Consider the following 25877-nt stretch of genomic DNA (forward strand, 5'->3'; position numbering starts at 1 on the left):
AGGAAGGTAGCTTGACCCATGCCCCAGATAAGACACCTGGACCCATGAGACTGGACCCTTTGTTAATGACAAATTTATGGTGATGTATGGAGGAAGCCTCTTATAGTATACTGCTTTCCTGTGTCCCCACCCAGATATTAGATATTAGATTGATGTGTTAGAAGTTTTACATAACAACCTGGCATAGATGAGTGTGTTGAATGGGTATGAAAGGCCACAAGGGCAAGTTTCCAGAACCAAAGTGGTGAATCTCCGTTGACAGCCAGTGCCCTGGAGCTCCACCCCGACAAGCCCAGCTGACCCAAGCACTTTGTGATGCCACTACATGGATCCCCACCAATCATGGAGCACCGGGGATATAGACAACATAGTAGCTAGACGTCACCATCCAATCCCCAGGACTATGTTACCCCTATAGCTTAGCTCATGCATGACGTGTATTTGTAATATAACTGACTGTCTTTGCTATTGTCAGACAGAGCACTCTCGGAGTTTGCAGAGTACTTTGCATGCCCTATATTGATAAAACCTTTTAATCTCAACCGCACTTGGTCCTGGTCTCATTCGCTCCTGTGGTGTGTCCTTTACTGCCTCTCATTGAGGGGGGTTAACTGCCATATTGGGGGGACGCTTACTTTCACATCCTATGAATTCATCATTATAGCATATATATTTTTTGTTGCAATTTACCTGACAACAAAAACAATAGTTCTCAAAAGCATAATAACTTATTCAGTACATTTTAGTTGGGGCATCTTGACCTTTGACAAATATTATTTAAAAGTAGAATACAGACAAGATCAATCTGGGACAGATGATAGAACAAGCGTCTACTCGTGTACATCCTGCACTCTATGGGAGCCCAAGAAGGCTCTAATGTCTGTCCAAATATCTTTTGGCTGACAACTTGGAGATACAAGAGAGGCGTACAACTCTTCATTGTTATTGGGCCAAATCAAATCCCAGAAGCACGTATCAATTGATGGTGCAACACGCTGCCTCCATTTCTTGAGAACACATTGCTTTGCCAGTAGGAAACCTAGGTTCACAAATCTCTTTTTAACAGTAGAATGTGTAACCAAGTCTTACAGGAGGTCACATTCAGGACCCTATAACAGAGGCACACATACAATAGAGGTTAATTTGTCACAACCCCCTTCAAGAATCCAGGCAGAGCAGAGCAAGGCCATATACATTCTGTGACCTCTGATCAACACCTGGGACAACAGCACTCGCAACCTGAATTAAACATCTGTAACGCTTCAAGGGCGGCTGGGCCGGATGGCCTGACCAATGAAACATTGAAAAAAGATCCTGTCTGATGGGCAAAGTTTATCTCCAAACTGTTTGAGACGGTCACAAGGGCCAAAAAGATTCCAACATCCTGGACTAAGTCCATTGTGGTTCCCATTTTTAAGAGAGGTGATAGGTCTAATCCTTGCAACTATAGGCCTATCGCCCTTCTTGATGTGGTGGGCAAAATATTTGCAGCAATCATCTTGAAGCACTTAAATTAATGGAGTCTGAAGTCCCATCATCAGGACCAGTGGCAGCCAGGGTTCCGAAAGGGGATAGGTTTCGCCTTAAATGTCTTTATCATCAATGTGCTCAAGTGTTTGGTCAAACAAAAACAGATAAGGACAATTTACATCGCCTCGATTGACCTTGAACAGGCTTTCAATTCTGTGGACCGGAGAATCTTGTGGGGCATGTTAAAGAAGTGGGGTTGTCCCAAGGCTCTGAGTGAACCCATGGAAGCCTTGCATAGAGATACCACACTAAAAATCAGACTGGACAGAATGGCTACATTGTCAAATGAAATTTCTGCAGAAAATGGCCTAAAACAGGGGTGTCGTTTGGCACCGGCAGTCTTCTGTCTATTTATATCAGACATGGTAGAGGCTTTTGTGAAAACAAGATGTTTTCCACCAAACATCGTGGGCCATCCAGTAGGCCGCTTACTGTTTGCAGACGACTTACTCCTTTTAGATCAAACGGAAATTGGGCTCCAGAGACAGTTGATGGACCTGTCCCTATACATTCAAAAAAATTCTTTAAAGATCAATGCAAAAAAATCAAAAATTCTGATCTTGGGAGATCACGGTAAGGCAAGAAAGCGGACCAAATTCAACTGGTTCCTGAATGGAGAACAAATACCGGTTGTACTTAAGTGAACAAAACCAAAATTTCAGGGTGAGAGATCACACCAATCCTACATGTTAACACATAGAACAGTCACTAGTAATGAATTTCCGAACTGAATGTATTTAATAACATTTAGACAAAAAATGGTGGGGATAGAGCACCCAGTGGTACTTAAAATACAATACAAGTACGTATAATCCAGTAAACAAGAGCTGGATTTGAATGCAACAACAACAACAATAAACTGCCAAACTAAGTCAATTGTTTCAATTGTGCAGTTACAGAATGAACATAAACACAGTTTCGTGGACATTTCAAAAGAAAACAACAGCAATGCTTGAGCTGTGCACTGTTCAGGTGGTATAATCGTCGACACAACAGTGTTTCGGCCTAGAAAAGAGCTGTAAGATGCAGCTTTGTGTGCAGGCCTTCATCAGGATGTGTGATGGGGTGAGTGGTAGTCCCGGGAACTCTATCTACAAATAACAAATGTAGTGTGATGAGTAAGGGAGTGACCTTGGAATTAAAATGGTAATTCATTAAGCTCCCAAAGGATGGCTCATTAAAACATAAGAGAAAGAAGCGCCACGATAGTGTAGCCTAGTTCTTACCAGTGGCTTATCCAGTACATCGATAAGCGGTAATATCCATCAAGAGTGTAGATATCTGGACGGCAATGAGTGGGCCAATAAAGGAACAAATATGTACCTGGAACAAAATGATAGGACCTATAAGCAGTGCTTAATTGGTGGGGGTGTTTGCCGGTCCCCAACACTGGCACTCTTTTTTGGGGACCGGAATATCATTGGGCGGCTGCCGCACGTGTAATTCCTTTGTTTGCACACTTAAACTAGTTTCATGATCATCATAAATCATTCTGCTGCTGCTCTCCTTGCAGAGACATGGCTGGCTCCTGGCTGGCTGGGCCTACAGAGTACAACAACAACAGCCAATGAACACCAACATTCTGTTGTTACTATGCAGTATCTGATACATTCTGTATAGTAACACAGAATGCACAGTTTTCATTGGCTGTGTTGTTAACTTGTTGACTCCAGGCTCCAGCCAGTGAAATGACATGATGACGTGAGTGTGTGGGGGTGGGTGTCACATGGGTCTGTTGAGCAGAGGCAGGAGCACACTTGTTAAGGCGTGGTGAGGGTGAGACTCGTGTTCTGTCTGTGCTCCGCCTCCGCGTCCAGGCCTACTTGAGTTCCTCAGGGGCAGGCCAGGCCGCGCCACGCTTGCTGAACAACACAGCGCCGCCGGCAGTAAGGTAAGTGAAGAAAGTTAACTGGTTGACTCAGACTGTCTTTTTTTCTATCTGTTCGGGCCTGCAGTGCCGCTGCGTCTCCGCCCGCCGCCGTGAATGTATACGATGCTCAGTTCTGTGACATCCACGGCGGCGGGCCCTGTGCGCGCGCCCTCCATATGACGGGGAGGGCAGTGCGACCCCCCCGCACACCTGCCCCCCCAAATTTGACCCCGGACGCCGTTGTCGTGAAATGCAATGCAGCATGCTGCATGCATTGCAGGAGCAGCAGTGTGTGTGCCACTGCCGCCGCGGCCTGCTCCGTGGCCGCCCTGTCTGATCTGCAGCCGGGCTGGCGCCTAGCTGAGCGCCAGAGTTCGACTCAGCAGCAGGCAGTGGCCCGCGAGGCAAATGCGAGCAGGCCGCAGCCCGCGAGGAGAATGCGAGCGGGCCGGCGGTGGCGGCACTGGCTAATGGGATCATGATCTGCATGCATCAATATTGATGATGCAGATGATCCCATAGCCAGTGCGGCCGCCAGCTGCTGCCCGCAATAACAAGCCGAGCGTGAAGAAGTGCGGAAAGCGCCCCGTCCCCGCGGCAGCCTTGGTCTTTCCCCTCTTGGGAAACTGCAATGCTTTAAAGAAGTGTGCTCGACTTTGTGAGGCTCAGCAGAGCCATCTGATCAGCAGTCCAACCAAATGCACAGTCAAGCTGGTGCTACGTGGGTAACATTGGGATATGAAGCAATATGTATAGGTGGAGGCTGCACCAACCTCCTATTACCACACCTCCACCGTTGTGAGGCAGATTTACATTTACATCCAGCACAAACTTCAATGTTGTACCCTTATAGTTGTCAGAGTACACAATTTGCATTATATGTTTACCTAATATGGGTCCAGAAAATGTATTAAATATCACTTTGGGAAAATGCGTGTGGAGTGATTGTGCAACTGTTTGTGATTATTTGATGATTGCTGCATAAATTAACTTACATTAATAGGCTCAATCTATAATAGTTATTAGATTATTACATTAAGCAAGAGTGGAGAGTGTTGTTATATTCTGGTTATTAATGTTTCCTATGTTATACGTGATCAGTTGGTTGACAGGCTTACATGATAACTTCGCAAAGCCATAATGCTGCAATATTTTGAAGAGCATCCTTCTTTTAAGCCAGTACAACAGATTATCTGTCAAAACAGACATCAGCCAAAGCATCAGTGGTCTTCCAGCCCTTAGTTATTAATGTAGATGTGCGCTTCCATTTGTATATTACGATGAATCCAGATGGTGTTTTAGTACTAGAGTTTGGAGAACCGTGTTCAAATCTGTTTGTTTATACCTTAAGAAATATCTGGCAGCAGGTATTTATCAGACCATCAAGACTGTAATTGGTAAACAGCCAATTATCTCATGAAGGTTCTAATCAAGTGGTATTGTTGCTTTATTTTCTGCCCATAAATGTAGTACAATTGGAAGGGCATATTTTATGAAAACTGCAGCCAAACACTCAATTCAATGATCATACTGCTCATCGAATCCTGGGACCAACCGGACCACCACGCGGGACTCTTGATTCACAAAGTGGACCTGCTTGCAGATGGAAGGTTAAGAAGGAAGCGCTCCTGCTTCAAAACACAGCCCCCGAACCCCCATATCTGAAATTTTGGTCACAAAATGTGATATTATATTGATATCCAAATAAATACTGACTCCACCCCTCAGCCATTTTGGTGAAGGGTGGAGGAATAGGGCCAGCACACCACCACACGGTTAATCGCTTCGAGTAAAGCACTGTAAAGAGTGGGTCACTTGGACGGCCATGTTGTATTGCCACCACCCCTATGTCCATACTAGGAATGGAAAATATGAATAGAAACGCTCACCCATGATCTTTTCTAGTATTGCCACTTTAAGGCTTGCAGTATTTTGAAATGGAACTTGCCTGTTGCGTGCGTTCCCCCACACCGGGGCTGCGACACAACAGACCAGGCTCAATTGGAGTGTTTTGCAAGGCAAGCCCACCCCACGGCACATCTCTTTTCTTAATTACGGCACATCTCTTTTCTTAATTAGGTATTAGCAATCTAATATGCTGCCCACATCCACTGTTGCTTTCGGGGGAAGTAATAGCAGTTAGGATCTAGCACTTTAAGAATAAAGATGTGTGCATCTGGCTCCAAATGTGTCCGCGCCTGATTGTGTGTAGCAGTTAGGCGGCTGTGTGGGTGCATAGCTCCAGGCAAATTAAGAGCTCGGGCAGGTTTACTGAGGGACCAGGTGTGCTGGGCTAGCTATTTGAAGAGTGGTTTGGCTTGGTTGCAAAAAATGCCAGCAAACACTGTAGTGGGGCAAACAATAAAACAGAACAATTACCATGTGAGCAGGGAGAGCCACCCCAATACAATTTGCAATGGAGAATGGTTGTATACCACCGCGCAACGTTGTCTGCCTTTCCCCAACCCCCTCACCCCCGCCCCCGTTAATTTTAAGTTACAGCTTGGGTAAACTTTAAAGCATTATACTTTCTCAACCCATGTGTGCCCTTCCCATCCATCCCACTACTAGCCTGTGCCAGCAGTTGCTGCAGCGCCAAACATGTGACATGGAGCAGCAGCAGTGTGATGGGCTGCTGGTGGGCCGATCTAGGTAGGTCTAGCACTGAACTGGCGTGGGGCACGCGGCCGCACTGCGGGGCGGCGCCGCGCCCAGCATTATGGGGCCAATATTTTTTGGGCACTGGCACTTATTTTTTTACAAATTAAGCACTGCCTATAAGGATACTGTACAGGTCATGATCCAATGTATTGCTCAATAGAAGACATGGGAGAAATCTTACCTCAAGCGGTAAGTAGTGCCTTCTTAAGTGGAAATAGTGAATACACCCACTGTGTATAGATAGTGTCTTCTCTAGTGAAATGATGGAGACACTCACTGTGCTTGACTACTGCTGCCCCAGGCTGTCTTAATGCGACAAAACCTGTTTATGAAAAAAACGCATGGTTGAGAGATTATTGAGTTGTCGCGGCGCGTGTGAAAGCAAAGCAACAAAACTCGGTATAACAAGAGTACGGGCCTAATCAAGGTGCAATTACTCAGGAAAATAATGGATTTCCCCTAAGTCTAGACGCGGACAAAGCTAGTGTCCTGAAACTTACTTGTAACAGGTTATTTTCGCGTTCATCCGGGGCTGCGCTGCACGGCGTCTCCGTCAAGGGGAACTGCTGAGAAAGTGAAACCGTTTCTAAGGAAACGCCGGGTCATCATACTCGCAAACCATCCTGATTGGATGGGCCATGGCGCTCCCCTGTTCGCGCGTCATTTGACGAGTGGCAAATCGCGAGCTGCCACATGGGAGAAGGGGTGGGCCTTGAGACTAAGCCGAATCTGAAATGCAAAACATAATGCTAGATATCGAGAAAAACCGTAACCTGGTCAACTTCTCGTGTCTGGTAGGGACAAAACAGCACTAAATTAAATCAAGACGGGAATCTCTGTGGATACAAGTGTAGTCTACTGTGGTGTAAGTCTACGTATGGTGGCGAGTCAACCTACTAAGCTGCATGGTGCCAACAGATGTGTTGGTTGCACGTATAAGCGACATGTATTTCTGTACCATACAACCTTCGGGCCTTAAATAAAGCTCTGTATGTATTTGGTTGTGCATAAGTGTGATCAAAAAATGCATAAGTACAAAGACACAGTATTAAGGAGGCATTCAGTGTTTTGCCCCAATCACTGCCTCAGTTGTCACTGAACAGCAAAGAATTTTTTTTTTTTTAAAAATGAATACAACATATAACTCCTTCTCCCAGGGTTACATGGGAGTGACACAAGCATATGAACCTAATTTTGAACACATGTTCCTGGGTACACAATACGTGCACAATAATATACGTATGTCATGGGCATAATGATGGCACATTTTGGAGGACTCAACGTGCCGCACTACAAAATAAACATTGAAAAATGATTGTAAAGTTTGCCCTATCTTATCAGAACTGAATAGGTCAAAATACAGGTGTACTTTTCTAGACCCACAACCCCTTGCAGAATGGAAGACCATATAGGACCTTACGGGATAGTTGGGTAATATTCAGGAGGTAGTAATTGTTTACCACAATCAAAATAGAATCTCCTGTGAGCCCACAGAGATGAAAAAGAGGATACCCCTCTAGAATACTCAGTTGAAATATGTGGCTAAAGTGAAACTGTCAATAGCTATTCACTGATTGTAGAAATGTTTCCATTCCACGGAAACATTCAGTCCTGTTTTCACAGTGTCTAGTTTGTGAACCCAATGCTGTTCGAGCCTTGTGAGTGCTTTGTCCCTGTCGCCTCCTCTCTTTTGCGGAGTTAGTTGTTGGATGACAGTCCATGAGAGGTCTTCATTGGTGTGTCCTAGTCGACTAAAATGTTCGACCATGGGCTTGTCCGGTGTTGGAAAAAAATCCCAAAAAATCCAAGACAACCGCCAGGCAGACCTATAGTTTCGGCTTGTGACTCTCTTTTAGAGCCTCTGTCATTATATACAGACTTCTTCCTAAAACCTTTTGTGGGTAAAATGCCTTCCGACATCAAGGACTCCACAAATGTGATACAAATTCTACAAGAACTTGATTTACCCCAACATTGCATTATGGCTACGATGGATATCATACATATATATAAGTATACATATAAGTACGCCTACCTGGGTTTTTCAGGGTTTTGCCAGGTGCCCTTACATTTAATCCAATACCAGTTGTTACATTGGTGGTTTATTTAGGGATAACCCTGAATGACAGTTTGAACGATGCTCCCTGAGTCAACCACTTGAGAAGTAAAGTGAAAAATCTAGCGTCCCAAGCTCTGCTGATCAAAAAGCATTACTGCAAGTTCTCCATGACATCACTTCTGGACTTTTACAGGATGAAAGTTTCGCCAATTCTCACATACGCTGCAGGAGCTAACCTTTTCATTAGCCCTACAATCTGGCCTTGCTTGGAAGGTCTTTTTTGGAAGAGGGTCCTGTTGCTCCCAAACTCGCTCCCAATAGAACGGGTACGGAGAGAACTGGGTCTAACATCACTCTCTACACAAATTAAATGCAGAACAATATCCCTCTTCACAAAATGCCACCAACCACCAGGCGTCAGTGGATTTTCTATCACCAAGGAGGCCATTGAAGGGAAACAGATCAAAGTCTTAAACATCTGGCAAGAATTGTGCTCTTCCATTTTGTCCAAAATTGCTCACTCGGAAAAAACACTAATTGAAAACCCGGCTGTGATGAAGATAAAATTATTCGACTCGAATTAGATTTTGACAGACCAAAAGGTGAAAGCCCATAAATTGTTCAAAGAAGAGCCAGTGGAACATTACAGAAGAGGAACAGTTCTGCCTTACCTTGAGAGGTTCCCTTCACAGTATGAGAGGCAACATTTCTTAAGGCTTTGGTTAAACCTCTTTCCTACAAGAGAGGTTACAGGCAGAAGGATAAAGGCCCGGGTAGATAGGATCTTAAACTGCTGGATTTGTGGGAAGAGTACTGAAACTTTGAAGCACTTAGTATTGGAGTGTGAGCCTCTAATTGGTAAAAGAGACAGGTACTTGAGAAGATTCGTTGCAGAACCTAATATAAGAGCGTTGGAGGACTGGTGGGCTATTGGAGATGGGGAAGGAGGCTCTCCATGACATTGGCCCTGTTACAGCTTGTGAGGGAAATATTCGTAATTCTGGATGAAAAGGACAATTGTTAATCATGATTGAAGAAAAACTTTTATGATCCCAGTCCTCTGGGAAAGAGGGTTTATTTTGTGTTTCTGTTTCTTTTTTGTGTGTTTTTATTATCTGTATTTCCTTTTTAGGTTTACATTTAAACCAACTGATGTGTAATAAAAAAATTAAATAAAAAAAACATCTTTATTTTGGCCAGGTTATAATGGAGTCTATTAAGTGCATTAAATGGTATTACATTAAATCTCGAATGGAGATTGGAGGGAAATATGTGTAGTAAATACACACATATCTTGCCATTGTTCATCTGTTAGCTCCAACCCTAAATCCACACTCCACCAGTCAGGCATTGCACAGAACACAGCAGTCTATGCCATTGAAAAAATGTGCCTTCAGGCAGCAGAGTGGACTACACATTGGGCCTCATTATGACTATGGAGGTAGCCATGCTGCTTTTTGCGGCATGGCAACCCCCATACCAGGTACCGGGTCCGGATTCCTTGAATGGGGAAATACCGGGCCATTCCGACCTTTGAGGGCCCGGTATTTCCCCATTCAAGGAACCCGGACCCGGTACATCCCCATTCCCATTTGAGCCCCCATAGGGATGTTCCTGCGGTAGACTGTTCCAGAGTCTGGGACTGAAGACTGCAAATCGTCTGTCCCCTCTAGTAACAAAAAACGTAAGGGGGCTGCTCAGCAGCAGCTGGTCCCTTGACTGGAGTGTCCTCGGGGGGTTGCGATGACAGATTTGTTCACCTTGCTGTAGTTCAGTCTATCTCTTGCACCCTATTAATACACTTGGAAATGAACGTACTCACAACCCAAACTCAAGTTTTCTTTTGTTATGGGAAAAAAGGCCCTCTTTGGTCATAGGACATCCTACACCATTCCCACTGCCAATCCAATGGTCAATCCACTGGTCTTTAGAAGGAACACATTTAGAAGAAACTGCATTCTGAATAATCTATAGCGAGTAATGTTGTTGCACTGTGCTTTACACAGGACCATGCACCTTCTAGGTGCCATGCACAGCAAACATGAAAATGGCAAATAATGTGGTCTTTCATCCAACACCTTACCAGAAACTGGCTAGGCACATTCATTCTCCCCTCAATGTTAAGGAGAATGCTTAAGTATATTGGACGATAGTCTGCAGGACCTATGTAGGAGGATTTATTTTTGGGAATGGACAGAAGGTTGCGTCTCCCCTTGCTTCCCTCACATACCAGGTTTCACATACATAGAGCCCTCAACTGTCATTGCCTCCACCTTACTTCAATAAATAGTCTTCATGGACAGCAAAGCGACTCAACCAAACATTCCTGCCACACCAACACCATAAATGCATGAAACTTTATTAAAAACATGGGTTTCTAGACATGTGCGTGTAACAAATTAAAAATGTACATTCCACTGACTGATGCAGAAGAATGACATTATGTCAATATCTTCTCCCAATACATATAATCATATTTTTCACATTTAACGAATTAGCAGTGTTCCTTCCCTACGTCTTGTATACTACTCTTGGAAAAATAAACACTTCTTAATGGGAGAGTACTCTTGTCTTAACAAGGGTTTTTTTCCCCCAGAGCTTTAACTTCCCTAAAAGGAGGTCAGACAGGCTAGATAGGGGAATCTTCTATCCCATCTTAAAAATCCCAAATTGCCAAAGCTTTCTCCACTTGGACTCTCGGGTGAGAGTCCTGCAAACTGATTTTCTTTCACACAGCAACAATGCTCCTTCTCACCAGCCATAGGTTGAGTTGTAATTGCAAAGTGTCTTGCAGTCTCTTTTCACATACACCCTCAATGTCTCATAATTTACAACATATCTTTACTCGTATAGGCTACAGAGAAATCCTTAATCTGATTATAATAGATATATCCTTTTTCTTTCCCCCAACCCCCCACCATGGGATATGTTTGTGTTCATCCAAATGGGCAGACTTCACCAACATTAGTTACAGCATTTACTTGCCAAAAAAATTACATTTTAAAACTTGTTCAATATGCAAAATGACAATACATATCATGTGCAACAAATAGGTTTCTGGGAAGAGTACAAAAAGCTGGCAAAATGTGACTACCTCTTAACTCATTCCAGGACAAATTGGTCATGTTCAAAGGTATGCACTGTGACGAATCGATGGAATCAGTCCCATCTCCCCAAAGGGGAGCCTCCCCCGCCCCTTTGAGGCTGAGAGGTGAGCCCGCGTTGCAAGACCCTGCCTAGGAATCTGGGCAAGTGGGACCTCACTGGGAGAGACTTCACCTTAGAGGACACAAACTCCCATTCCTGTGAGGAACTCCCCAAGTCATTCCCCAGGATGGCATACATGGGTTTATCAGAGGTGAAGAACAGAATAAAAGTCAGAGACTTGGCTGTAGACAAAACCAAAAGCTATTGGGGCAATCAAGAAAGAGGATCTGCCCCTTTAAAAGGAGACCTTCACTTAACTGAGATGAGGGGGCTACAAAGAGAGGACACGTCGAGATGAGAAGAAGAGAGACACCTACTGTGAGGAATTTGACTATCCGCATGGGGAGTGGGGCGCTCGCCTTGTTTGATTTTTTTTAATGAAAATGAATGATGGGAGATCAACCTCTGAAAATGTCTGAGGCCATCCCGCACTCATTTTCCATGCTCACCGCACAACAAATGCACAGTCAAGTGTACTCCGGGAGGACACAGACTACAGGTGCCGTCCTGCCCTATCATGTTCAGCTGGAATGTGACAGCCGCCGGTACATCAAAGCATCTCAAGAAGGGGGAAGGCAACACCTTTCTCCGGCCATGAGCAGCCTAATTAAAATATCAAAGGCTCCATGGATCTGCCGTCCTATTGTCTAAACTGCTGGTGGCAGAGCATACTAATAGGAGTTAATTGGAACAGGCCTGCGTCAGCCTTGTTCGCGGAATGGACAAGAGGAAGGGAGGACTAACACCACTTGGATATGCAATGTGTCAATTTGAAGCTAGCTCACACCGCTCTGTATGAAGGACAGTGAATGGCATGTCTGGGTCCACTATTTACCGTAGGCAATCCCTGCATAGCTGACCCATTTTCAGTATGTGATTGAGGGAGACAGAAGTCTGTTCTCACCACAAACTTCAAGGGAGACCTGTGCTTTGATCAAGAGCCACAGAGGGCTCAGTTAACTAGAGAGACACTTTGATCTACAACAGACAGGAAGATGGGTGGGACTTAGGAGTACATGTTGTCACCTCTTTGTCAGGTCCCAGAGTAACAGAAGGCATTAGTTTAGACTTTGTCAAGTGTTAATAGTGGTCAGGTACGGTTAATTTCATTGAAAGGACATTTTCTTAATTTATTCATATATCAGCCAGCTACTATTGTCCCAGCTCAAGATGGTGGAGTATTTCCTGTTCAGCAGTGATTGGTTAATGACTACTGTGATGCAGTTTGGAACCTAAAGAAAGGTTCTAAACTGCCTTTCATTCAAGATCCGTTTATGGATGGTCACAGTGCATTAGAGCTCCAGAGAAATCAGAAGAAAAACCAAAGAAATCACAGAGTACCAGTCATCAACTCATCAGAGAAAGCCAGAGAGAAGAGGAAACTCAGATAAGTGACTGAAGTTATACAAAAAGCAACTTGTGAGAAAATATTTTCATGTCACAATTTAAGTTAGAGCAAGTTCAGCTTTGGAAAGTCATATAATTTTCATAATATAGAAGAAACGTCAAAGACTGTTAGTTACAACAAAATGTAAATACGTTCTGGAACGGAAAAGCATTGCAATGTACTACTGAACATTTGTTTTGATTGTGCGTGCGCCGGCGTATAAGTAATTGAATTTCTGCCTGTGTGCCACTCTTGAAGGCGCATCTGAGTAAATAGAAAACGTTTGTATATGCGTCGCGTGCCGGCCGCTTTAGAGGAAAGGACCCAGAAGCGCAAGGCGGCGTGCCCAGGAAGTTCTAGCAGGCGTCGCGTAATTCATTTTATCGGTTCAGTGGAGATATTTATTTTATCTGTGGAGGCGTGCCGTTCGTATCACGTGTGCGCGCAAGTGAAAATACAAGTAAGCAGCATTCTTTAATCAGCTGTTAAAAGAAGTAAACAGCGATCACTTACTAGCGCGATCTTGTGGCAGCGCGGAAATTCAGGCAGCGTGTGCACACACATTAAGAGACATTCAACTGTGAACAAGATTTAGTATTTTTGGAGTTTACCAGTTAACCTTAATTCAGAAATAATATTAAAGCAGTAACTTGACAAATACAAGTACAGAAGAAGTTTCAAAAAGAGATTCAGATATTTCTCACAAGTCAATGAGTTTTCATGAAGCATTGAGAGATCTATAATAAAATATGCAAAACAAGAGAAAGTTTTCAAAGAAACAGAAATCAACACAAGTTTTGTGCTCAATGACTGAAAGTATTACACAATACAAAAGAAATCCAGATAATAATGAAGATATTGAAATCTTTATGCATCCATCTGAGAAATTATAAAGATTATTCTTTGAAGAGTCTCTCAGTAAATAAATAGAGACTGTCAGGTAACGAAGGGGTTTTGGGAAGGTATATATTGAAAAAAGTTAATGAAGTTTAACCCAGAATTTAATTGTTGATATATCATTTGCAGGTATCAAGAGTTCCGAGGTGTAAAGCAGTCAAGGACTCCAGTGTTATCCTGACCATTTGTTACTTTCTCCAATTCCCCCTTTCCCCCACTCTGGTCAATCCAACAATTGTTCAATTGATTGTTGGGTATACTGGTTTGAGGGACTAGGTGGGCTATTCATCTGCTCCTGCAGGACACCAGCGCTGGCACCTGATTCTCTTACCTTTCCTGTTGCAAAGCACTCTGGTCCTGACCTCACGCATAATAGAACATTGTTGGTAGGGACGCAGAATTGGTTCATTAAGGCAGGCTTAGCCTGAACCAATCACTGGGGCCCATTTGGCTTTAAAAGAGGGCTGAGCTCTTCCCTTAGCAGATCATCCAACGACTTTGAAAGGAGTAAGAAGAAGGACTCATTTGGACGTTGGCTGAAAGTACAGTCTGCCTTACATCTTCAGCCAGTGAAGGAAGGCCTGCAATTCCAAGAGGGAAGCAAGATCCCTCCCCTAAACATCTCCCAGTGAACAGAGGGAGATACCGGACTCAGAGGACCCGTCAAGCAGCTCCAGAACTGGTACCCAGCCAGCACACAGCGTGCACTGCTAGGTTCTGGGAGCAAGCTTCCTGGGTGGGAAGTGCCAGAGAGTCTCTGAACAAAGGACAAGGCCGTTGCTTGGAGACAGTCTCCTCAGCTTTGGGCTGTCTGCCCTTAAAGGACGACACAAGCCCTACGAAGAAGCTAGGAGGAGTGCCACAACAAGCATCAACCAGTATTCATCTTTTAAGGACATTTTCGAGGCAGTCGAGCCTTCATACCGCGACCGGCTGCACCACTGACCAGCGTCATAGATCTGCCAACCAGCACAGATGATTCTTGACCCCGAGCCGCCATGTAGGCCAGCCTGCAGACGTCCATCCAGCCTCACTTGCCGAACTGCCTGCCACCTGACACCCACAGCTTTCTCCCATCTTGAATTCTGTCGCAGGAGGTGCAAAGCTTCCTGGAACTGACTCGACGCTGTCGAGCATCAAGATCATCTGAAGCACCAGGTACATTGTTGTTCTGTCCCCCCGGTCCTTCTCCGAAGACCCCTAGTGACATTTAGGACCCCTTGGTCCCTTGTTGCTGCAACCAAATAACCTTGAACAGTTAAGACCGATTGCTTTACCGACTACCCTCCTGTCAGTACCCAGAGTGCATCCCTTTCCTTCGAGAAACTGTCTGTCCTCTGGGTTGTATTTAGTAGTGTGCATTAGTAGTTTATCATTGGGTAATAATTGTATTTTTGCTGTGTTACAACTAACCAACGATCCACGACCTTGCAGAGATAAGCCTGCCGGTCTGTCCACGTTACCAAAATTGGACTAGGAGGTTCCTAATTTACTTGTGTTTCCAATCTGTTTGCATCCCTTCCGGGGTACTAGAGGTGTGGGGCGGATTGATGGTTTAGAAACCGATGGTCACCCCTGGACCACTGGTGCCCCAGAAGTTGATTCGTCGGACGTACGCAAGCAGGGGAAGATCCCTGACGTCCCCATGCCTAAGAAAGGCAGAGCCAAGGAGTGCCGTGGAACCCGGGACTTTCCGAATTGCCTAGAAAGTAAGTACAATGCTGGAAGCCCAGCATTGCTACAAAGAGTGAAACTGAGGAGAAGGAAACCTGTATTCCCGGTGGTAGTGCGACAACAACGACTTCATGGTGGGCAGCGTGCCCGTTCAATGAAGCCGAAATCACTACACTAGAAAGGCAGCAAAGCGGCCGCTTACCTGCAGGCCCGGGAGCGAGGCATCAGAGAAAACGAGAAGGCAAATAACTGGAGAAATCAAAGAGGACTTACATGATTAGAGGGCCCCAGAAACATTCCTCTGCAGATTCCAAGGCAACGGAGTGAACGTGACTGCCGGGGGGCCGCCAGGGAATCGTTATGCAAAACGGAAAACTCGACCCAGTAAAATAAACGAGACAGTAAAGTTGATGAAGTGGAACTGTAATAATCTAAGAAAATCTTGCTACAAGTTAGAAAAGAGCATATTAAGAGGAGAAAACACATATGTTAAGACCTGAAGAGTGGGTCAAATCTGAGAGAGAGAGAATATCCAAAAACACAGAAAGAGAACTCTATGAAGTGACAAGTTAATCCCATAAGGGGAGAGATACACCAGACAAAACAACCCAGGGAAAAGGGAACATCACTTATACAGAAACCATATCCCATTTAAGAAAGTATATAATACAACAGTACCAAAGACATATCAGTCAGACGCAAAGAATAAGAGAGAGTTAAAAAGGAATCCTGGAAGAAAACCCCTAAAGAGGAGGGAATACCTAAAGACCTTGTGAAAGAGCTACAAGAACTGATAGACATGGTGACAAGAGGCTATTTGAAGTTAACCTATTAATAGGAAATCTGAAGAAAAGGAGAAACCTTGCAAGAAAGACATTCTCCTGACTGTATTTTTGTAAAATAGTGGTAGGGTCAGCTAGAATTCCTTTTTCCTGGACAGCTGACTTTTTTTGTTTGACTATCTGATGACAGACAAGCACCTTAGTTAATTATATAGGCAGGGAACAATAGCAATAGGGAAGGTCAGGCCTTTTTCTTATTATGTAACAAATAACAAGTGAGAATGTCAAAAAATGTCTGCATCCTTCTTCTGACCCACCACAGTGCATAATTTACAAACATAACACACACATGAACAAGAGATGTATAATCTGACATCCATTACCCATCAAACAAAATAGTCCCAAAAGGTAAACTTCTGTTTCTTGGCTGGAACGGACATTGTGGACTCACCATATGTTCAGGAAACCGGTTTCCCTTTTGTTGTTTGATGGCTTGCAGGAGATCTCCGCCATCACAGTACTCCATTACTATGTACAGATGTCCATCTGCTGAAGGAACAGAAGAATTGCACCGATCAATGCAGAATCTGTCAGAACGTTACTTCTCAATAAAGCTATTAACTCTTGCTGTACTTACCTTCAAAGGACTCTTTAAAAGCAACAATATTCGGGTGTCTCATTTTGGCCAAAAGAATAGCTTCTTGTCTACTGTTCCGGATGCCATCTGGAGACTGAATGTAAAAAGATTATTATGAAAAACATAAGTCACATTGATTTATAAAAACAAATTCAGTATAGTTTTACCTTGTAGTTCATTCATTTAAGCAGATGTTAGCACTTATAAATCACTACAATATATTTATAATCGCGGTCACTGGTAAAATTAGTGGAGCAGACATAAGAACAAACATCAAAAATAGGTGTTACAGATACAACTGAATCCCATCATTATTTAAAAGAGTTCCTGATGTTCAGTCTTTTCATTGGTTACTGATAAAGGAATATTACCAATTTAAAACCTTGCGCTTGGTCCAGAACATACTAAATGTGTGGTCTTTAGGATACCTCTCAAATGTTTACCAGCCCCACCGACCAACAACTAAGACATTCAGACAAAAGAATTGGGGGAGATCTATTAATTTTCAGGGCTCCTCCATTTGAAACACCCACCCACCAAACAGAAGAGGACACATTGATTTACTTAAATTCAAGTTGTAAAAACACACCTTATGCACTGCCTCAGGTCAAGACAAATTACTTCACATTGCCTTTCAATATTCACTGTATGAACAAACCTCACTAGTCCTAATCCTAAAACCGTTCAGACCTACTTTCCAGCCACAGACAGTCACATGGATTTAAAGCCCTCTCAATCTTAAACCCCAATTCTCACCAGCAGCTTATTATTCGCAGAACACCCATTGATACCCATCCATCTTCAGGTATGCTGTAGAAGCTTTTGCTGTTTCATTACTTCATCAAGGATATGGCTGAAAACCTAAAGGGATGAGCTTCCAATAACCTAATCTGGACGATTGCTTGAATGCTGAACCATTCCAATGGTTTCAAAGTGCCGACTTATAACTAATGAGAATACATTTTCCAAGTCTTAAACCAGGAGTATTTGATATTGTCAACAACTCCCTACTTGCTCTTAATTCATTCCCCTTGTATAGCGTTATCATGCCAACATGCAGCGGTATTTTGAAAGACTGAACAAATGAAAGCATGTCTGTATTCCTTCCTTCTTGTGCTGCCTAGCTACGGCCTTTGCTTAGTTGTGCTGTCTGAAAGCTATTGTTCTGAAGTTTGTCAATCACCATTGTAGACCATAAGGATCAAAACTGAACATACTATTCTAATTATGGGCTCATCAACATACTAAAATGGTATTATTTCTACTCTCCCTCTGCTCATTATACGTTTATAATACAGATCAGCATGAAAGATCTGCATACAAATCCAGTCAATAACATGAATACACTATAGTAGTGATATCACTACTTACCTTTAACGATAAATTAGATCACCTTTGCAGCTGTAAAAACGTATTAAATTTGAGCTGTGATGTCAGAAGGCCTGTTCCTTGTGCCATTACAGAATTCCAGCTGATACAGGTGCTCTTACTTAAAGCCATGTCTACCTTTTCAGATTCCTTTCTCCTGAAAAGCTTTCTATGACACTTTCCAGCCATTAATTGATAAGGAACTAATTATGGTAGCATTTTTATTTCGTGCACCTCTCTATCTGCATTTTATCACTTATTTTATGCCACAAAATAGTTTTTTATGCATTGTATTAAAATGCTAAAACTGCTTTTTGCAACACATTACAAGCTGCATATTAGAGTTGCTTTCCTCCAACTAGATTCTATATTTATTAATGGAAGAGTTCTTGCATTAGAATATGAAAGAGACCAAGTAATACATGGGTTGACAGTACAGTCATGTACTATCAGTAATAAAATACCCCCTAAAAAGTGGGTAATGAGTATATTGTTGTTGCTTTTCTGGAATGTACAGCCTTGTTGCGCTATTTGGTCACAAAATGTCTTGGTCACTTGCAACATCCTTATTACGTATAGTAGAGTTGTACCATATAAAATATATAAATAGTAGTTATATAATGAATAGTTAAAGATATATTTTAGAGTCTAGAAGCCATTTGAAATGGCCAACACCTGGTAGATGCTTTTGTCTCCCTATACATTTATTCTCTCACTGACCCAGAGCCTACTTCTAGGGCAACAGAAGAAAGAAAACAAACCTGAAGCAATCCCACAGAATATAGTAGAGCCACAGACATACTTCCTGGGCACAAGCCACCTGTGCCCGAGCAGTACTTGGGATGCTCGAAATGCATTGGAGGGACAGGCCCTCCATGTCATTGTCCTGTACTCCCTTATCATGTGTGTTCTGTGTTGTTTTCTGCACAGGAGTCCAGTTTTTGGTTGTGGTGAACAGAGAACCGTGGGATACCCTTATGGAACCCATGGATGGGGGTAAAACCCTGTACCACTAGTGTGTTTGGGCACCTGTGTGTGGGTCACAGAGCAGGGTATAGGCTGGTGGCAGCTCCATGCTGAATTTGACAGGTGCTCCGAGTATCCTCCATTTTGGTATACCCAGGCCCTGCCACTGGCCCCTGGGACCTCTTGCTTTCTATTGCCTGTTACCTTGTTTTCCCAAAGTCCTGGGAAGTCCTGACTCTGTCCCTTCCCCCGACTGGCTGCTGGGTGGAAAAACCATATATGGTATTGTGAGGAAGTCGAGACCAGACTGGCTGGAGCCTTTACAGTGACTGTATGTTGTGGGTACACCCTTTGGGTGGGACCTGTGCAAATAGAGTGTGTGACCAATATGCATTCTATGTTATGGGTGTCTGGTTTCTGTGGGTGTGACACAATGAATGAGACAGCCCTGCCTGAAACTGACATGAATGCAGTGGGGTGTGCTGAAAGGCTGGGTACCTGCCCCAATACACATTCCTTGTTATGAGTGTCTGGCTGGAAGTGAATAGCCTGAATGCGTGTGAGCCGATTGGCTGCCTACCTGCATGAATGCCCTTCTGTGTGATTGGTTGACTGAGCCTGGCTCAGGCAGAGTGAATGAGGGATAGATGGGTATATCTGGGGACCTCTCGCTTCCCAATTTGTTCAGAAGCTGAAGTTGAAACTTGAAGCTGCTTATCCTTAAAGCCCAGCTGGAAGAAGAATTGCTGCTGCTTTCCTTCGACGAAATCTAAAAGCTGTTGAGTTTGTCGAGAACTGATCTGAGAGAGGACCTTTCTAGGAGACCTCTCCATGAGCTACAAGGGAACATCGTGCAGAAGCTGATCTTTATCGAGGTACCCTGGAAGCCAGTCCCGAAAGGCTGTCTACCCAAGAACAGGTTCACTGAGAATCTTGAAGTAAAGCGCCAGGACATCAAGGCCATCGAAGTCCATTGTCATCGACTGGGGTTTCAGAGGATTTTCGTAACCGCTGGAAGCTAGTCAAAGCGTGTTGCACAGAAGCGGGGACAGCTTGACACCGTGCTGCTCGACAACTGGAGCCGCAACGCTCCACCGTTGCCTAAGAACATTGAACAAAGGACTCCCTTGCCATCACGGTCGACCGCATTGTCCCGCCAGAGAATGTCGAGGTAATCGACGACCGAGGAAAGTCTGCCGGTGGGTTTCCCGCCAGCCGAAGCCAACAAAGACGCTAATGGAGTGAAGATCCAAAGTCCAGCCTGTGGTCGAGTCCCAATCGCCAAAGCTGTACAGACGCCCGCTGCTGGGCCTACATTCCTCACCAAGTCTTCTTTGCAGCCCCAAATACTTTGCATCAAGGTGGACAGCATGCCTCATCATTCCAGGACTTCCACGAATGATCATCGAAGAACACTGCAAAGGTCGAAGCTGCTGTCTCGACGCCAGTGTTCACTTTTCTTCGGGGAATCTCAACGCCATGTGGCTCCTGCTTTAGAGGGAGTCCACCCTCGAGGGATCCGTCAAATAAACTCTTCTAACTCAGGTACATCTGGGTAGTTGAACATTTTAATCAGGAAACAAGACTCTTTAAACATGAATGGGCTGGGCTTGTTAATACTCTTTATTACAGGTTGCCCAGGTGGGGGATCCTTACTAAGAACTGTGTCTTAGTAGCAAGAGAACAATTCTGCCATTGTTTAACCTAACTTGCCTTCCTTCCTATGATCTATGCTGATACACACTGCTGTATGATTTGTATGCCCTCATAACTGTCAGCAGTTGATGCATTTTAAAGGAATCAATAGCTAAGTATGGTACCACATTGGCAATTGTAATATGGCAAATATATACAATGTCTGAGTACAAAGTGTGTTATTAATTGATGTATATATCTTGAACCTTATTTTTATATAAAGAACTGGGTTAGCACATAACAGTGTGGACATTCCTTTGTTGGGGCTAGGGGACTACACTGTACTTAAAAACCAGCCCACATCACCCCCTGAGAGCTTAAAGAGGAAGTTAGCTCCAAAATGTTATTGTCCCAATCGTTTGTGCATGTATTTTTAAGCATTCTGCAATCGATCTTAACATTTTTTCCTATGCATCTTACCTTAGTTTTCCTCACTTTTACACATGCGAAAACAACAGGTTAGCGCAGCCATCATGTGCTTATCTTATCCGGTGATGCATCGCCCTAGGTTCAAGTGCCCTTCAGGCACTAAATCCTATCACCCGCCCCTGAAGCTGACATCACTAGTCTAAATGATATGCTCCACCTATTTTCGGGACATTTGGTCCAGCATAGCCAAACGTGCCTCATCGTCACCCACGCCTTAACGTTACTTAACACAGAACCAGGAAGATAAACACACACATCCTCTCACAGCTCATAACTTTTCTTTCCTGTCCCAAATAGGATAGCAAAACATTATTTTAAGAAAACATTGATAGCCTGCAATGTAACAAGTGCTTTTATTTATCAAAGAAAGCTCACAAGAGAATAGTAAGTCCAAGAAATGGACAATAATTTTTTGCCATACAAGTTATAGCTAGCGAACATCACATGTATCGAATGCTGTTTATAACTTCCTCATGGTACGCCAATTGCGATCAACGATTGATCAATCCCTGTACTCCAATTCTTGTGTGTTCTTATGTTACACCAGCAAAACATTCTAATGACGCACATGGTGTTGCGTTGGTGAGAATATATGGATTCTTTGCACTTACAAGCGCAACTCTTTCGCTTTAGCACGTGAACGCTGACAGGTTGCTCCTAATTGCTGGTACTGCCAAAGAGCAGATTGGTCCCCGACGGCCGTCCGACATAACGGTTGTACAATAAGTACAGTTTATCATTATCCGCCAATGTTGTTTGAAGAATCCATCCGACGGTAGCTGGAAGCTATGGCATATGCAGAACGGTACAATATATCTGTGTAGATAACAAAATAAAATAATGTATTTTAGTAGCCGTTCTGTAATCGAATATAACAAGTTACCGTATAATTCAGAAACTGGATGAAACCTAATCATAAACACAAACCACACTGAATGAACACACACATGACAACATGGGGGAGCATTTGAGACCACAACATGCATGAAAGGTTAGCGCTGTGAAGTAGGTATAGCTCCCTATGGCATGGCGAACCAGATGCACCCGCTGAACGTAGCAGGCCCAACCAGAAAATAAGGACAGAGATAGTAACGTTGTATGCTGAACCACAGACAGATGGCATTGTAATGGAACTGGTAAGATTAGTGATCGAAAAGAGAACCAAGTGCCCACTGAAAAGGTTCAGCCCCCGCCACTCCCTCTTTATGGTGCACAACGATTCAACGGTGACAGCACACCAGGATATTCCACGGGACAAAGCGGTTTAGATATCATTAGCCTGCATACAGGTTGTGGTTGCGGGTCTTCAATGAATAATCGTCGTAATATGCTCCAGCTAACAACCCATAAAAAGGCCAGTAAGCAATACGTAAAAAAATAAAAAAATAAATAAAACCTCTATTCACTCCTCTTTAAACTATACACAAATGATCATTACTAGAAAGATAGACAAACCACGAGTTACGCACTCAGTTTTTTATAGCGCGCAGTATAAATATCATTAAACATAACATAATGTGGCAATCCCTTTGATCAAATCGCACATTCAGACATCGCTGAATTAGTCATTATGCATACAGCACACATACCGTTTTTAATCGCACAAATAATATGTATGGTTGAGCTTACATAATTTCAGGAATTTCCATTCTCTCGTTGTCACACTGAGTAACCACCCTGAAAAACAGATGGCAGAAATGGAAACTACTTTCAATATAGTAAATATTATCATCTTTTGTGGTTATTCGTCACATTGTGTCCTTTGAATAGTTGCTGACTTTCGCTCAAAGCCAAATAACAATAGCAGCCTGTTTCAGTGATTGAAGCCAGAGACGGGTAGATTTTGAATTTGTGAAAGAATGGCACAAAATAAATACTGGACAAGACGCTGCTTCACGCAAGTGGTCCTGAAAACCAAGGATAGTTACAAACAGCTATGTAAAATATGTTTCCCCGACAGGAACGTAGGAACAATCCAGAATGGTATGTGTTGCTGCTACCTCTGGGGATATATCATCTATGTAAGAAAATTCAATCGAAAACCCACCTCTCCCTCGTCCAGCATTGTTTCATGGCACAAAGCGCAGAATGTGTGGTTCCGTGTGACTGTATTTCTTCCTCCCTTCCCGCTGGCACCAGCCCACGAGCCTCAGAGGTGCATTCCATAGTAATAGCATATTATCGTACTTTTGACAATGTAACTTATGAGAAACCTGACCTTCACTCCATGGAGAGATGAGCCCAGCTGACCCATGTGGGAATTGACAAACGGCTGAGAAACAAACCAATTGTAGCCTGGCATCCCCTATGGAGCAGGACCATGTACACTGTCTTACCAATCAACTGTGTGAGTTCAGCCCCTATATGTGATGTCATAACTGATGCTGTGGCCTCTCAAAAGGCACCAACATTTATTCTGGAGTCCTAACGTTCTCAAGCAGCACAGTCCTTTGCTGATATTTTTTGTATGCTGTACAATTAACCTTATTATCCTTGCAAGCTATTTCTTGGCTTCTTTCCCTAGAGGGTTGTATTCATTCTGGTATGAGCGTAACAGGGGACAGTCTTCAATTGCACAGCGCTTACTATAATTCATGCATTTCCGTTCATACTCCCTTGCGCACCTGAGCCAGCCCTCTCTACCTTCATGCGAGACAGTGACATTGCGTGCCCATACTAAATAACTCACATTCATGTTATGTCTTGTGCCAATCGTCCGTGCTAGTGCATAGGTTAAAGAAGGAGGACCTATGGATGTACAAGTGCTGGGGGAGGGTGTTAAAATGCATTTCTAAACTCTTACCTGATGTGCCCAAGTTTAGGAGGCCACCCTCAGTTTAGTGAAACAGGGGAACTTTCTGGACAAGCCAGACCAATCCTAGGTAGCTTGGCAGGCAGTCAAGACTAAGTCTCCGGACGGATGATAGTGATCGGAAGCCCACAATGAGCACACACAGCAACGAACCACAAATTAATCTTAGACAAGTGTATATGAAAGATAGCTATACATTTATTGTCAACAGGACCAATAGAGACAAGTAAACTTTAGTTATGCGAAAACAGTTACCCACACAATACCCTTCATAATGCGGAAAAATGAGGAAAACACCGCTGCAATCTGTAATGCGAAGGGTTACTTAACACGCTAGGAGCATTACAATTTTCAGAGTCGTTCCCTAACTTTCTAGTCCAGCCCTGAGAAGTGGGTAACCTTGTGCTTAACATTGCAGTAGTGCGTGAAAGCGCCCGATCGCGCCAGTGAGGCAAAAAGCAGTTCTGCTTGGGAAGGCTGCAGCAAGTCAGGAAGGGGCCTGAGGCGATCAAGAATTGGTTCCCACTATTCAAATAGGATGTGCCCTTGGCGGCAGATCAGTTTTCAAAAGGTGAGAATAGCTGGGGAGCGCAGGCTAACCAAGCCAACATCGAATACCTTTATGGGATATCCCTGCGTAAAAGGTATCGGTTGTGCCGGTCTGAAACCGTCAAGTGATGCAAGGGCTTGATCCATGTAGACAACTTGAGCCATGGGATAGATTTTATGTCTGCGATGACATGCTTTTACCCCTTTCAATGACCCTTTCATATAACTTATTGTCGACGGGACGCCTCTCCACCTCGTACATATATAAAACATATACCTTATTGTAACTACTTATTGCGTCTACTACGGGGAGGCTGTTAGGACAGTTTTTTTTAAAAATAAGGGCTTAGTAAAAACATTCAACTGAGGCAGACCAATACTCCAATCTTAGCATAATGCTGTACCACCTGAGTTCAGGGTAGCGTAGACAGAGCAGCTAGGCTTGTCTTAGGAGGGAGAGAGGGCTGTAGAATCAGTACAATTAAATTTTAATTCAAACAGTCCAAAGAAACACAGAAACACTATGTATTGTAAAAATAAATGGTTTATTTAAATACGAGTAGCCCCAGATAAATGTTGGAGGAAATAAGTACCATCACAGTATATATAACCACATTTATAAAAGCACAACACTATGCTTCAAGGTACACAGACCAAAGCATGTGCTAGTGATACACATATACTAGGCACAGTAGAAACCTATAACTCTGATTCAGGATAACACAGTTAGTTATTCTAGGGGGGTTGGACCTTGGGGTGTAATATTCAATTACAGTTGATTTTCAGTTCACAGACTAAGGGAAGCAATAACTAACTTATTTTAGGATAACATAGTTACACTCAAGGTAAGTAAAACCGAAAGTCCGATCTATGAAAGTCTCGTCAAAACAGGTCCACCCATGCTCCTCCAAAACCATCAAGGACCACATTGACTCCTTGGCTCCTGCCCTGGCTGACTTCTGCAATCACTCCTTCGCCTCTAGAGTCTTCCCATCCCCCTTCAAGCCCTCCCTAGTGCACCCCCTTCTTAAGAAACCCTCCTCGACCCCTGCTGCCCAGCTAACTATCGCCCAATCTCTATCACTCCCTTCCTGGGCAAGCTCCTGGAGAAACTGGCCATCTCCCAGCTTAATCTCCATGCTGAATCTGTTGGTAGTCTTCACGACCATCAGTCTGGCTTCAGAGCCGCCAGAAGCACAGAAACTGCTCTCCTGAACATCCGTGAGGACCTGCTCTTGAACCTTGACTCAAACACTCCTTGTGTTCTCATTTTGCTTGATCTCTCCTCTGCCTTTGATACTGTCAACCATACCATCCTGCTCAACCGTCTCTGCAATAACCTGGGTATCACTGG

The 25877-nt window shown here is 43.7% G+C and overlaps 1 protein-coding gene across 12 annotated transcripts in view; it reads right to left on the bottom strand.

Annotated features, from left to right (window-relative positions):
• Positions 1 to 25877, bottom strand: part of NEK3 (NIMA related kinase 3) — a 493231-nt gene that overhangs the window by 388985 nt on the left and 78369 nt on the right. For 11 of the 12 annotated variants that reach the window (XM_069640019.1, XM_069640013.1, XM_069640010.1 and 8 more), the window contains 2 exons: positions 16705 to 16798; positions 16519 to 16616 (listed from right to left, as the gene is read on the bottom strand). In XM_069640019.1, coding sequence (XP_069496120.1) covers positions 16519 to 16616; positions 16705 to 16798 — 192 coding nt within the window. The remainder of the gene's footprint in view (positions 1 to 16518; positions 16617 to 16704; positions 16799 to 25877) is intronic. The other variant, XM_069640016.1, reaches the window with a different exon arrangement.

This window comes from Ambystoma mexicanum, chromosome 7q, assembly GCF_040938575.1.
Source record: "Ambystoma mexicanum isolate Mex_15411 chromosome 7q, UKY_AmexF1_1, whole genome shotgun sequence".
Lineage (NCBI taxonomy): Eukaryota > Metazoa > Chordata > Amphibia > Caudata > Ambystomatidae > Ambystoma > Ambystoma mexicanum.